The 15,650-nt window shown below is 47.0% G+C and overlaps 1 protein-coding gene across 4 annotated transcripts in view; it reads left to right on the top strand.

The window, feature by feature from the left end:
* Window positions 1–15,650, top strand: part of STEAP3 (STEAP3 metalloreductase) — a 51,744-nt gene that overhangs the window by 20,024 nt on the left and 16,070 nt on the right. For all 4 annotated transcript variants that reach the window (XM_027562301.1, XM_027562317.1, XM_027562324.1 and 1 more), the window contains exons 2-3: window positions 9,941–10,440; window positions 12,068–12,595. In XM_027562301.1, coding sequence (XP_027418102.1) covers window positions 9,941–10,440; window positions 12,068–12,595 — 1,028 coding nt within the window. The remainder of the gene's footprint in view (window positions 1–9,940; window positions 10,441–12,067; window positions 12,596–15,650) is intronic.

A 15,650-nucleotide genomic window follows, 5' to 3' on the forward strand; every position in this document is an offset into this window, starting at 1 on the left:
ATATGCTTTCATTTTTCTAGGGTATCTGTGTTCCTACAAGTGGGATTGCTGGAGTATATAGAAACTCTGTTTAAATTTCTGAGGAACCTCCAGACTCTCTTCTCCAGCGGCTGTACCACTTTACTTCCCCAATAGCAGTGGATGCGGGTTTTGATTTCTCTATATCCCCACCAACAATTTTTATCTTTGTCTCCCTCTTTTTTTTTTGGTTAAGCCATCCTGCTGCTGCTGCTAAGTCTCTTCAGTTGTGTCCGACTCTGTGTGACCCCATAGACGGCAGCCCACCAGGCTCCCCCATCCCTGGGATTCTCCAGGCAAGAACACTGGAGTGGGTTGCCATTTCCTTCTCCAATGCATGAGAGTGAAAGGTGAAAGTGAAGTTGTTCAGTCGTGTCCGACTCTTAGCGACCCCATGGACTGCAGCCTACCTGGCTCCTCCATCCATGGGATTTTCCAGGCAAGAGTACTGGAGTGGGGTGCCATTTCCTTCTCCAATGCATGAAAGTGAAAAGTGAAAGTGAAATTTCGCAGTCGTGTCTGACTCTTTGCAACTCCATGGACTGCAGCCCACCAGGCTCCTCCGTCCATGGGATTTTCCAGGCAAGAGTACTGGAGTGGATATAAAGTGATACCTCATGGTTTTCTTGATAATTTGCTTTTCCATGGGGGCTGATCATGTTGAGCATCTTTTTGTGTGTTTCTTGAAAACCAGTATATCTTTGGAGAAATGTCTACTCAAATCCTTTGCCCAATTTTATATAGGCTGTCTTTTTAATATTGAGCTCTAAGCGTTCTTTATATACTTAGAAACAAGCCCCTCATTGGATATATGGCTTGCAAAATTGCCCTGTCATTCTGTGGGTTGTCCTTTCACTGTCTTGATAGTGCGTCGTCTGTATTTCTTGTCCACAGCCAATTAGCAGGATCTTGGAGGGCTTTAATTAAGAGGCAAGCAGGCTGACAGCTGTGATAAATGTCCTGCCAGTGAGGGAGGAAGTAAGCCTATAACACAGTTCTATAAAAGCAAGACGAGACTCAGGAACATCCCTTCTTGCAGCTCAGGTTGATCTCTGGGTTCTGGGTGAGGATGTGCTTGCCTTTTCTCGAAACAGGCACTGCATTTTGGAAGGATTTCTGCCCCCAAAGGACAAATAGAGTAAGTTTTGAAGCTGGAAGCTCCTGTGACATGTATCTCTAGTCACAAATATGCATGGAACATCTGCAATGTTTCAGGCACAAGGCTGGGTTTTAGAAGTCGGGTCATGGAACAAGCATGGTGATCTCTACCTTCTCAAAGTTGACTGGGGCAAGGCATGGGGACGCCAACAGACAAGGACCTAGAGAAGCCCCCTAGGTCCCTAACCACAGGCAAAGCCCAGGTGTGTACCAGGCTCAGCTAATCCATGCCCACTGAGGGAAGCCAGGCGGTCTTCCACCATTTCACAGATGAGGAAACTGAAGGAACTTGTCCATGTCTACTTGTGAGGAAATTGTCAGGATGGAACCTAGAGTTTCAGCCTCTGAGAGCCATGATCTTCATCTCTATGCTTTTTTAGTCTTTTTTTTTTAAGTTCTGGGTAAGAATTTGCATTTTCATTTATGACTTGCCAGCTCCCGGGTGCTGGCTGTGGACACATATACCCTTTGCCCCAGGGCCACGAGCTATCTGTGGATCCCTGCTCTTCAGCTCCTGGGCCTTTTCTTACACAGGCTCATCTTTCTAGAAGGCTTTACTGAGCTCAATTGCACATCTTTCAAGGCTCAGCTCAGGCCCACCTCCTGCAGGAAGCTGCCCAGCTGCCCTGTCTGTGGGCAGGGTCCTCTCCCAGGGGACCGTGTTCAGTTGCCTCTTGTGCATGTCACTCCGTGGGGACCCCAGTGTCTGGAGGGTGTGAACTTCCCCAGGGGTTGTCAGGGATCATCCCTGGGAGTGGGAAGAAAACTTAGAGCTTCTGTTTGTTTTTAAATTTTTAGCCTTATCTCTTTACATTTATGTGTGTTTATATATGATTTATTCTGTATATAACATTAGAGTGCACAAGTCATACTAAAATATACTTAATTTATAAATAAATAGAGCAGTTCTGGTTTGATCCCTGGGTCAGGAAGATCCCCTGGAGGAGGGCATGGCAACCCACACCAGTATTCTTGCCTGGAGAATCCCATGGACAGAGGAGCCTGGCGGGCTACAGTCCATGGGGTCACAAAGAGTCAGACACGACTGAAGTGACTTAGCACAGCACATACATAGAATTACAGGAATGTAAGCCCCCCAGATTTAATGTTAAAATTTTAAAATAAAGCTCGAACACAACTGTGGGCCACTTGAGGGCAAGAATTGTGCCATATTCCTCTTGCAGTCCATGAGGCCAGAAATGTTAGCTAAGTTAGCCTCTGCCCTGGGGGTGGAGGGGGTGGCATCCCAGGTGGCCTGCAGACCCTCCAGCTGCAGGGTGCCAAGCTGGCACCCCCGCCCCCACCCATATCCGGCCCCAAAGCAGTGCCTTCGTGGCTGCAGCCTGCTCCAGCCCCTGGGATCTGACGGGCGTGTGCCGCCCGTGTGGAAGGGGCTGCAGCGCTGTCCATGCCCTGACTGCCCACCTCTGAAGGCCTGTCTGAGAGCAGACAGAAGCTGGCAGGCAGGCCTGTGGGCCAGGCCTGGCTCCCAGCCACAGACAACCCATGTTGTGGCCCTGCCAGGAAGGAGGAGTGGCAAGCAGGGCAGAGACCCAGAGGGGACTGGGAACTGAGGTTTGTGCCAGTTCCTGCACAACCAGGCCTACATGTTGTTCCGTCCACAGTTTGAGAAGGGGAGGCGGGAAGGTGTGTATGTGCAGGCCGCAGGCCCCAGCTGCCCCAACCCAGCTGCAATTTGATCCCCTCCCTTCCACCTCCCCCAGATCTGTAAATAGAATAGCAGGGGAGCCAGGGCCCAGGCAGGGTTAGGCCCTCTCACCTTTGGGTCACATGGACAGGCAACAGGGGCTCCGCCAGACCTTTGGGGCCTCCAGGATCCTACCACATGCCCTGCTCTTGCCAGCATCATGCCAGCTGCAGGCCTCATGCTGGGCACTGGGAGGGCCGAAGAATTCTGAAAGGCCCGTGAAACTCTTCAGAGGAGAGTACACATAGATACACACACACACACACACGTACATGTACACGTAGCACCAGTCAGAAAAGGTGGCTCTGAGCTCTTGTTAACTAATTTTATGCTCACAACAGTCCTTGGAGAAAGATGCAATTTGTGTCCCCATTTTAAAGGTGAGAGGACTAAAGTGCAGAAGCACCTGGGTGGTGAGCAATGGGCGTGGCTATGATCAGAACCTGGCACCTCTGCCCAGGTGGCTGGCCTTTTCCTGTCCCGAGGACCAGATTTTGGACGCAAGAAGCACTTTGGAGGTGTTTCATGTTTAGTTCCCATTTACCCTGAGGCTCAAAGCAGGGCCACTGAGGACGATAAGTCTGGATGTTTAATAGGTCCCTAGATGTTCCAATGTTTCAGGGTCAGTTCAGGGCAAAACTGGGACCAGCCCCAGGTCCCCCAGTCCGGGGCTGTGGCTTCCCTCAGCTTCAGCTGTGTCACCTCAGATCCCTGACGGGAAGCAAATACAAATGAGGTTCTGAGCAGTGAAGCCTGAGTGCCAGCCCTGAACACTTCCTCCCACCTTGTGATGCTAAGTCTGGGGATAAACACAGACAGGATTCCAAGTCCAGACCTCACTGACTTCTCTTTGGGCTGGTTCATGTTTACTGTGAGGCTGTCGATCACTCAGAGCTCTTCAAGGACCAGCAGAGGCTGTGTGTGCCATAATGTTGTCGTTGGCTGCCCCTTTGGAAGCCCTATCCCGTCTTTTCCTGCATTACCCAACACACACACAGACACATGCAATTATAAACCACTGGAGAGTGGGGAGTGTTTCTTATTCATCTTTATGCTCCCAAGAGTGTTTAGCACATGGTAATTGCTCAGGAGATGGGAAGGAGAAGGGGAGAGCAAAGCCAGAGGAAAGGCTTCTGTTCATGAGGGGACCTGCTTGGGATCCTCCAAATCATTAGCAAACATGAAGGTGACCTGGAGGCCTCAGTGTGGTGACTCTCCCTCCCATAGGAACAAAGCCTGCTCTGGCGCCGGTGTCTCCAGGTGGCTAGAGCAGGGACTGGGGAGACCCCAGGGAAAGCTGGGCCATAGGGAAAGCTGGAGTCCCTAGAGAGGGATGTACAGTTATCTTGGCCCAAATCCCTGATGCTAGCCTGGGAATCTAAGGTCGCCTGAAAAGCCCCTGTCACCACTCACCCCTCTTCCTCAGGTACAGAGGCACTGGGAGGGTCACTGCATCCTTCCATCACCTCATCCCTGCCGCTGGGACAGTGCTGGCACCCAGGGTCTGCTTCATCACCAGAGCCGCCATCCACCCAGTGCTGGCTTAAGTGCTGAGAGAGCACTGTTCTGGATGCTTAACACATATTGGTTTCTTCACTGCTACAACCCCCCCATAATGTGTGCTGTTATCAACTGTAGTCACCATGGTGTTCATTAGATCTCCCAAACATACTCATAACTGAAAGTTTCTACCCTTAGGCCAATATCTCCCCATTTCTCCTGGTCACCGGTCTACTCTCTACTTCTAAGTTGGGGTTTTTCAGAACCACATATAATTGGGGTCATGCAGTATTTGTCTTCTGTATTTGGTTTATTCCACTTAGCATAATGTCCTCCGGGTTCATTATATTGATGCAAATATCAAGATTTCCTTCTTTTTTTAAGGTTGAATAATATTCCATTGTACTCATACACCATATTTTCATTATCCTTCATCCACGGACAGACACTGAGGTTGTTTCCTTATCTTGTCTACTACAAATTATGCTGCAATAAACATGGGGTACAGATCTCTCCAAGAGAGTGATTTTCTTTCCTTTGGTAAATATCCAGTAGTAGTGTGCTGGAGCATCTGGTAGTTCTATTTTTAATATTTTGAGGAGTCACTGTGCTGTTTTCCACAATGGCTGTATGAATTTACATTCCTACTAGCAATGCATCAGTTCAGTTTAGTCGCTCAGTTGTGTCTGACTCTTTGCGACCCCATGAATTGCAGCACGCCAGGCCTCCCTGTCCATCACCAACCCCCAGAAGGGTTCTCTTTTCTCTACATGTGTGCCAACACTTACTATCTTTTGACTTTTTGACACTAGTCATCCTAACAGGTATGAGGTTTTGATTTACATTTTCCTGATTAGTGATGTTAAGTATCTTTTTATATATTTGTTGACCATTTGTATGTCTTCCTTAGCAAAATGTCTGTTAATTCCTTTGCATTTTTAATTGGATTACTTGGGTTTTTACTATTGAGTTGTATGATTTCCTTAAATATTTTAGAAATTAACCCCTTAATGGATATGATTTACAAATGTTTTCTTCCATTCCATAGATTACCTTTTTATGTTGTTGACTGTTGATTTTTCCTTTGCTGTGCAAAAACTTTTTAGTTTGATATAGTCAAACTCAATTTGTTTGTTTTTACTTCTGATCTTTGTACTTTTGGTGTCAAATCTAAATGAAGTCATTGACAAGACCAATGTCAAGGAGCTTTTTCCCAAGTTTTTTTCTAGGACAGTAATACAGTTTCAGGTCTTGTTTTTTTTTTTTTTTTTGAGTGTGAGTCTTTAATCCATTTTGAGTTGATTTTTCTGTATGATATGAGATATGGGTCCACTTTCATTCTTTTCCATAAGGATGTCCAGTTTTTCCAAAGCCATTTATTGAAGAGATTGTCCTTTCCCTATTGCATATTCTTGACCATATATGCATGGGTTTATTTCTGGGTTGGCTATTCTGTTTTGGTTTATGTCTGTTTTATGTCAGTAATATATTGTTTTAATTACTAAAGTTTTGTAATATAATTTGAAATCAGGAAGTATGATGCTTCCAGCTTTGTTCTTCTTGCTCAAGATTGCTCTGGTTATTTCAAATCTTTTATGGTTCTGTATGAATCTTAGTATTTTTTTTTTCTATATCTGAAAAATGTCATTGGAATTTTTGTATAGATTGCTATGAATCTGAAAGTCTTTTAATTTATTAGCATCTTCTTCAATTTCTTTCATCAGTGTTCCGTAGTTTTAAGTGTACAGATCTTTCCCCTCCTTGGTTAAATTTATTCCAAAGTATTTTATTCTTTAAAAAATATTTATTTATTTGTTTTATTTGGCTGCATTGGGTCTTAGTTGCAGTACACATGGGATCTTTTGTTGTGGCAAATGGGCTTAGTTGCCCCAAGGCATGTGGGATCTTAGTTCTCTGACCAGGGATCAAACCAGCACTCCCTGCATTGGGAGGCAGATTCTTAACCACTGGACCACCAGGGAAGTCCTTGTTAATGGTACTGTATGGGACTGTGAAGAAAGCTGAGCACCGAAGAATTGATGCTTTTGAACTGTGGTGTTGGAGAAGACTCTTGAGAGTCCCTTGGACTGCAAGGAGATCCAACCAGTCCCACCTAAAGAAGATCAGTCCTGGGTGTTCATTGGAAGGACTGATGCTAAAGCTGAAACTCCAATACTTTGGCCACCTCATGCGAAGAGTTTGACTCATTGGAAAAGACCCTGATGCTGGGAGGGATTGGGGGCAGGAGGAGAAGGGACGACAGAGGATGAAATGGCTGGATGACATCACCAACTCGATGGACATGAGTTTGAGTGAACTCCGGGAGTTGGTGATGGACAGGGCGGCCTGGCGTGCTGCCATTCATGGGGTCACAAAGAGCCGGACACGACTGAGCGACTGAACTGAACTGAACTGATGGGACTGTTTAGTGCATTCCTTTTTCAGATAGTTCATTGTTGGTATATATACAGCTTATTTTTGCATGTTGATTTTCTATCCTGCAGCTTCACTGGATTAATTTCTTAGTTTTAATAGTTTTTTGGTGGTGTCTTTAGAGTTTTCTATATATAAGATCATGTCAACTGTAAAGAAAGACAATTTTATTTCTTCCTTACCAATCTGGATGTCTTTTGTTCTTTTTCTTGTCTGATTGCTCTAACTAGGACTTCCACTACTATGTTGAGTAGAAGTGGCCAGGAGTGGGCATCCTTGTATTGTCCCTGATGACTTAGAGGAAAAGCTTTCAGCTTCTCATGATTGAGTATGATGTACGTGTGAGCTTGTCATGTATGGCCTTTATTATACTGAAGTACATTCCTAATTCTGTATCTAACTTGTTGAGAGTTTTTATCATGAAAGAATGTTCTCTTTTGTTAAATGTTTTTTCTGCATCTATTGAGATGATCGGATTAATTTCATCCCTCATTCTTTCATTATGGTACATCACATTTAAAGGTTTGCCTATGTTGAACCATCCTGGCATCCCAGGGATAAATCCCACTTTGATCGTGGTGTAGGATCCTTTTAATGTGCTGCTGAATTCAATTTCTTAGTGTTTCATTGAGGATTTTTGCATCTATGTTCATCAGGGATATTGGCCTGTAATTTCCTTCTCTTGTACTGTCCTTATCTGGCTTTAGTATTAGAGTAATGATAGCATCATAAAGTGAGCTTGGAAGTGTTCCTTTCTCTTCAGTTTTTTTGAAGAGTGAGGAAAGGATTAGCATTAACTTGTCAGGAAATCTCTGGAAGAATTCACCAGTGAAGCCATCCAGTCCTAGGCCTTTCTTTGTTGGGAGAGGCTTTGGGGTCTTTTTGTTTGTTTGTTTTTTTGCTTATTATTTTAAAATAGTCACAATAAATTCATTTTATTTTAAAATAGTGAGATATTTTCAGGAAAATGATATTTTCCAAAACAAAAAGTAATGCGAACAGAGGCATTGTTTTATATTTTTTAATATCTCCTTAAGGGCTGGCTTAATATGAAAGAGCTGGATTCTCATGTTTCTGCATTCACTGTGAGGCAATATTTGATTAAAATATATGAAGAAAATCCAGCCTCACAGAGACATGTAGTTAGGAAAGGGAAGAGTGTCTTAGTAACTTCTTTATCATTATAGATATTCTTCTTTGATTCAGCATCTATCTAGTCAGCTAAGTCAGAGAGTTTTTTAAATCACTGATTCAATCTCCTTACTCATTACTGGCCTATTTAGATTTTTTATTTCATCATGAGTCAGTCTTGGTAGATAGTATGTTTTTAGGAATTTATCCATTTTTTTGGTGTTGTCCAATTTGTTGTCATATAATTGTCCATAATAGTCTCTTATAATCTTTTGTATTTCTGTGATGTCAGTTATAATGTCTCTTTCTTTTTTATTTTATTTGAATCTTTTTTTTTTTTCTTAGTGTATTAGCTAAAGGTTTGTCGATTTTATCTTTTCAGAATACCAGGTCTTCATTGATTTTTTTCTATTGTTTTTCTAGCTTTTGTTTCAATTATTCCCACTCTGATCTTTATTATTTCCTTCCGTTAACTTGGACTTTGTTGTTCTTTTTCTAGTTCCTTGAGATGTAAACTAAGTTGTTTTGAGATCTTTCTTTTTTCTTCATTTTGGCATTAAGCTATACTTTCCTCTTAGAGCTGCTTTTGCTTCACTTCATACTTTTTGGTATGTTATACTTCCATTTTTGCTTGCTTCAGATATTTTCTTTTTTAATTTCTCTTTTGATTCTTCCTCAGCTTATTGGTCATTCAGGAGTATGTTAATTTCCACATATTTGTGAATTTTCTAATTTTTCTCCTGTTACTGATTTCTAGTTTCATACCATTGTGGTCGGAAAAATACTTGACGTGATTTCAGCTTTTTTAAATCGTTAAGATGTGTCTTATGACCTAACATATGCTCTGTTCTGTGACGTGTGAGGAGAATGTCTATCGTGCTGCTGTTGGATAGAATGTTCTCTATATATTTGTTGGGTTCATTGGGTCTAAGGTATAGTTCAAGTTCAATGTTTCCATGCTGACTTTTCTTATTTGTCTGATCCATCCATTATTGAAAGTGGGATAGTGAAGTCCCCTACTGTTATTGTTGCTATTTTCCCTTGGGGTATGTTAATATTTGCTTTATGTATTTAGGTGTTCTATCTACCATAATTTTAAATTAATGATGAGTTTAAATCATATTTGGAGAGCCCTTTCACAATTAAACTTGTGATGTGACATTGGTCATTATTGGTGACAAAGCTGCAGATAGGCCAATACTACTGTGCTGCTGCTTACATTCATACTGAAGAAAATAGCAACTTACAGCTAGAAGTCGGTGACAATTAAAACAAATAACTTTCCCACCCAAGTGTACTGTAAATTTGTAGCCCAAATTCAGGGGCCCAGTCTTAGGTCCCATTCACTGTCAAGTCCCACTCCAGTCCTATCCTCAGAGAGTAGAACTGTGGTGTTCGTTCGTTCATTCATTCAGTAAGCACTGAACACCAGCTCTGTGCCAGGCCTTGTGATAAATGGTAAGATCCACAGTCAAATAAGATGAAGTTGCTATCTTTAAGCTGCTCACTGTCTACTTAAGGAAGAGCATCAGAGATACCATTCCAAAATGCAGAGTGTAAACAAGCACAGGAACGCATCGTCTACCCTTCCTAGTAATCCGATAAACCCGATGATGCTGAGGTTGGGGTCACTCCCGGATACTAACACTGACTATTACATAATGCTTTTGAAAAGACATGCATAGCATTGATCATAGAAATTCCATACCCTTCTTTCCCAGCACACTCACTCTCACAAATTTGTACCAAACAAATAATTCAGGACAAAGGACAGAGTAGAATGCAGAGGTCCTTCCCTCTCCTCTTCTGGAATCTGTGAGCTCCTGAAGAAGGGGCTGGGACTTATTCAGCTTGTGCCCCCATGCTGGCATATATTAACACTGAAAGGTCTGTTGGGTGAATGTTGGACCATCATGCAGTTCTGATGGACAGAGAGGGAGCTGGTAGGAGGGGCAGTCCACAAGCTGACCAACTTCCTGTTTTCTCTTCTAGCCACCAGAACATCAGGAAAGATGGACAAGCCGCTCATCAGCCACCACCTGGTGGACAGTGATGGCAGCCTTGCTGAGGCCTCCAGTGAGGTTCCCAAAGTGGGCATCCTGGGCAGCGGGGACTTTGCTCGCTCCCTGGCCACCCGCCTGGTGGGCTCCGGCTTCAGTGTGGTGGTGGGGAGCCGCAACCCCAAACGCATGGCTGGGCTGTTTCCCTCAGCAGCGCAAGTGACTCTCCAGGAGGAGGCGGTGGGCTCCCCGGAGGTCATCTTCGTGGCTATGTTCCGGGAACACTACTCCACATTGTGTGGCCTCAGTGACCAGCTGGCTGGCAAGATCCTGGTGGACGTGAGCAATCCCACAGAGCAGGAGCACCTGCAGCACCATCAGTCCAACGCTGAGTACCTGGCCTCCCTTTTCCCCACCTGTGCAGTGGTCAAGGCCTTCAATGTGATCTCTGCCTGGACCCTGCAGTCTGGTCCAAGGGATGGAAATAGGCAGGTAAGTGCTGGAGGAATGCCAGTCACCATAATAAATGTAAAAGGCTAAGTTTCATTGAAGGCCCTTGATGAACCAGGCTCTTCGTGTACGTTATCTCAGCTCATCTCACATGACTGCAAAGTTCCATTTCGCAGAGTAGGGCAGTGTGGTGCAGAGTTGTTAATGAGCTTACTTACACCAGGTCCCATAACTTAGTGAGCTGGGGTTTGAACTGGAAATCCATGTTCTTCTATTGTAATTTGATTTCCAAGAAAATAAGGAGGAAAAGGTTGATGGCTTTCTTTTTACTATCTGGAGTCTAGAACAAGAGAGATTTTGCTTTTAGGATTGGACTTAGAAAGAAGAACCTGCGCCAGGTCCTGAGGAAGCAGGCAAGTCCCAAACTTTATCTCATCTATTCCAAGGGCTTCCAAGAACTGAGCAGATTTCTCAGAATAGTTAATAGCAGGTTTTTCTGGAAGTGGAAAAAGGCTCCAGAAACAGCCATTGCTGCATACAGTTGTTGGCAAGAGGGGCTCTAACCAAGACAAGATGGTTTCTAATGTCAAGAGGCCACCTGCACTTTCCTGAAGGAAGGATGCCAGGCTCCACATGTGTATGAGACCCTCTTCCAATGAGTCCAGCTCAGATGGCTCCTCTGCCAACTCCATGCCAGGCTGTGGGAGAGCCCAAGGTACCCAGCCCCTCTAACTGGAGGGTCCTCTTTACAGCCTGCATCTTGGGACTCTCATATATGGACAGGCAATGGACAGTGGCTGAATGTAGAATAGCAGAGCCTGGAGGGAGCAGAACCAGCAGCTGGCTGGGGAAGCCTTTGAGGTCAGCTTTGGCCTCGGCCCTACCTCATGTCATCAGGCACAGAAAGGGCATTCCTTCTGAGACACAGAGGTGAGAATTGATGCTCCCAAACTTCAGTTTCCTCACCTGAAAAATGTGGACAGTAGTACCTACTTTCAGGCTTGTGGCAATGCTGAGGGATCACATGTGTTAAGCCTGGTACATAGTAGGTCCTGAGTCAGTGTTGGTAGAGCAGCTGACCACAGCAGTGTCAGCAAGACACATGGAGTGTTTGGGACCAGAGGACACCAGTGGACCTGCCTGGGGGCTCACAGAGGGGAGCAGTGGGCTACAAGGCAGGGGCTGACTTGTGGATTGCCTTGTGTGTTGGCTGAGAGCTGTAAGGGGCAAGAGGACATGGTCACAGAGGACACTTGTGGACTGAGGGATGGAGCTGCAGCCACAGCAGCACGTTCTTGGCCATATGCAAAGCCCAATAGCTGAGCAACCCTCAGGGCAGGCCAGAGTCCTCAAGGCACCTATTCCAAGGGCTCCTGGGGGCTGCCTAGATGGGTGTTCTGCGTGTGGGTGCTGATGGCTATGAGCTGGGTGAGATGCTCACTGTTGAATGAGTGTTGGCCATTATCCTTGAGTAGCGGGCACTGCTGGGTCAGAGACTGGGAGACCACAGGGAAGAAAGGCCTCTGGCCTGGGAGTCAGGGCCACCTTCTGCTCCAGCTGTACCTTACCTGGCAGTTTCCTCGGCTATTCAGTGAGGAGTTTGGCCAGGAGGCTCTCTGAGGCCCCACCCAGGGACCCCATCTGATGCCTCCCACCTCCCTCCCCACAGGTGCCCATCTGCAGTGACCAGCCGGAAGCCAAGCGCACTGTCCTGGAGATGGTGAGGGCCATGGGCTTCACCCCTGTGGACATGGGGTCCCTGGCCTCGGCCCGGGAGGTGGAAGCCATGCCCTTGCGCCTCTTCCCAGGCTGGAAGGTGCCTGCCCTCCTGGCCCTGGGGCTCTTCATCTTCTTCTACGCCTACAACTTTGTCCGAGATGTGCTGGAGCCCTACGTGCAGGAGGGCAAGAACAAGTTCTACAAGCTCCCTGTGTTCGTGGTCAACACAACGCTGCCCTGCGTGGCCTACGTGCTGCTGTCGCTGGTGTACCTGCCTGGCGTGCTGGCAGCTGCCCTGCAGTTGCGCCGCGGCACCAAGTACCAACGCTTCCCCGACTGGCTGGACCACTGGCTGCAGCACCGCAAGCAGATCGGCCTGCTCAGTTTCTTCTGCGCTGCCCTGCACGCGCTCTACAGTCTCTGCTTGCCGCTGCGTCGCTCCCACCGCTACGACTTGGTCAACCTGGCCGTCAAGCAGGTACGGCCCTCGTGAGTCGTCTCCTGCCAGTCATGGTACTGGGTGTCCCGTAGGTACAGTGCTCCACTTGTCATCTGCCAATTCTTCCCCATGGGACAGCTGTAAAGAATCTGCCTGCTGATGCAGGAGAAGGAGATGTGGAAATGTGGGTTGATCCCTGGTTGGAAAGATCCCCTGGAGTGGGGAATGGCACCCCACTCCAGTATTCTTGCCTGGAGAATCCCATGGACAGAGGAGCGTGGCGGGCTACGTACATGGGGTCACAAAAAGTCAGATATAACTGAGCACACATGCCTATGGCTAAGGAGGAAAAGAAAACTGTGGAGAAGGGTGGGGTGTGATTTTAAAGGGTGGTGTAGGAGACCTTGCTAAGTAGGTGATATGTGAGCACAGGTTGGAAGGAGAGGAGCTGCCTGGCACCTTTGAGGAATAGCAAGGAGGACCTCTTGGTGGAGCCCAGGGAGGCAGTGGTGGGTGAGGCCTGGGAGGCTGAAGCCACACCAGAGAGGCCTTGAAGGCCAAGAAAGGGCTTTGGCCTTAGACTCTAAGCCAATGAAAGGTTTTGAGTAGAGGATTGATGATCCATCTGGGGTTTTAATTGGCTCACTCTGCTACCAGGTGGAGAAGCTAAAAGATCTTCTAACTTGATCAGATGAAGATGCTGGGAGACCAGTTAGGAGGCTGTGCAGAAACCCTGATGAGAGGCGATGGAGGCTTGGAATGGGGTGGGGGCAGCAGAGGGGCAAGAAGGTACTGAAGGCATGTTTTGAAGCCTGAGTACACAGGATTGCTGTAATAGACTTGGGATAGATGAGGTGCTCAGGTTCTCAGCCTGAGTACCAAGGGGGATGGAGTTACCATCATCTGAGATGGGGAAGGCTGCAGAAATATGTTTTTTGCAGGGGGGCACAGTAATTATGCATTTAGGAAAGCCAGATGGTGCTCTTTTGCCATCAGGATTCCTGGGAATGCAGGGCCTTCAGCCCAAACCAAATAGCACCACAGGCAGCCTCCCCTGGCACCTGTACCTACAGAAATAGGCCCCCTAGATGCTTCCTCCTGGTTTACAAACTCACAGGGCCTGATTCTGACTCCAAAGCTCAGGTCTGCAAGCAACACTGCTGTTCTTTATTTTCCTGAACCTGCTTGATTCTCCCTCTAGCCCTCAGCCTCTGGCCTGGTGTGTGGGTCCTACACACTCCAGGACACTTAAGTCACCCAATGAGACCCTTCTCATCTACCCCTGGTTCCAGCTGCAGTTTTGTTCTTGCTTGGGAAGCAGGGATCCTACTGAGGCTGTGCCCTCCCCAGGCACATCTGCCATGCAGCCATCCCCTCAGAGGCCTGGCCACTTCCCAGAGCAGGACTGTGGGGGCAAGGTGGGGCCGCTTCCTGGGAACCACAGACCTCAGCCCCTACTCACTTGGGTTCCTGCCTCCCTGCTCTCAGTTTCTCAAATGCCTTTGTCCTTCCCCACCCATGGACACCTGGCATCATTGCATCTGTAGGCTTGGGCTTTCATAAGAGAAAGTTGGAACCCAGACTTCAGGTGAAAAAGCAAGACACCTGCTGGCAACGAGAGAGAAAGAGAAAAATAATGGTCACACACTCTTTAAAAATAGCTTACTGTGTTCTAAGTAGCATTCTAAGAGCTTTACATACCCAGCATGAATTCATTTAGCTCTTATCTCTATAAAGTAGATGCTCTACTACCCTTATTTTACAGGTGATAAAACTGAGGCACAGAGAGTTTAAGTTACTTGGCCAAAGTCACACGGCCAGTGAGGGGCTGAGGTGGGATGCAGATCCAGCCATTCTCTTCCAGATCCATGTTCACGCCCATGTAATTTCTACAGGGAAAACAAGTCCAAATTACCAGTTGAGTAAGTGATCCCAGAGCTCATTCATTCACTGAGTTCTACTCTACCAGGCCCTAAGGGCACAGGAGGAAATAGGACAGTCTCATCCTCCCCTTAGCTGGCATGGGGTGGCGTGCAGGCCTGCAGGCCAGAACTCTGGACTCTTGTCCTCTAGCATCACTGATGAGAACAAAGAGCTTGACCTTGAGCAAGTCATGGCCCCTCCTTGGTTCTCAGCACCCTGATGTAGATGGAGGTCTTACCCAGTGCTAGTGGTTTTGATGCTCTCTGATATTCTCCCACTGGGCAGGAGGCCCTGCATAGCCTCTCGGGGTATGCTGCCCAGGAGGTGGCAGATCTGGGTGGCAGGCATTTCAGGCAGCAGGGAGGGAAGAAGGTGATGCCCTCTTCCCACCAGAGCATGAGGCAAACCCTTGGCTGCCCCTTCCCCTGCTCACCCTCTGACTGCCACTCTCCAGATTCTCCGCCCTGCAAAGGCTCTTTCTGTTTTTAATTCAATCATTTATTTATTTTTGGCTATGCTGGGTCTTTGTTGTTGCATGGGCTTTCTCTAGGTGAGGCAAGCAGGGGCTACTCTGTTGCCGTGTCCAGACTTCTCATTGCAGTGGCTTCTCTGGTTGCTGAGCACATGCTCTAGGCACACAGGCTCAGCAGCTGCGATGTGCGGGCTCTAGGGTACTCCGTTTTCAGTAGTTGTCACTCATGGGCCCTAGAGCTCATGGGCTTCAGTAGTGGCTTGCAGGCTCTAGAGTGTGGGCTCAGTAGCTATGGCACATGTGCTTCTTTGCTCTGCAGCATGTGGATCTACCGGACCAGGGATCAAACCCATGTCTCCTGTCTCATAGGCAGATTCTTATCCACTATGCCACCAGGGAAGTCCCCAAGGCTCTTCTTGATATTATGTTAATATAGTTTTGCCATGATGCAAATACCAAGGCAAGTGCAAGGTCATTTTCCCTGGGTTTCAAAGCCCTGTAAGGCTGCAGGCCCCGGTGGAGGTTGCCAAGCAACCATCACTCCCACAGGATGGGATCAGAGACAGATAGCAAAGTCAAGCGAAGGGGCCAAACCTTGTTCTGCAGTGTTCTGTAGTGCAGAGCCAGGGCTGCTGTGGGTATGTCGGGGGCGGGGAGGCCGGTTAACAGCAGAGTAGCCCAGAAGTAGGATGCACACCC

This window comes from Bos indicus x Bos taurus, chromosome 2 (genome assembly GCF_003369695.1).
Source record: "Bos indicus x Bos taurus breed Angus x Brahman F1 hybrid chromosome 2, Bos_hybrid_MaternalHap_v2.0, whole genome shotgun sequence".
Taxonomy (NCBI): domain Eukaryota; kingdom Metazoa; phylum Chordata; class Mammalia; order Artiodactyla; family Bovidae; genus Bos; species Bos indicus x Bos taurus.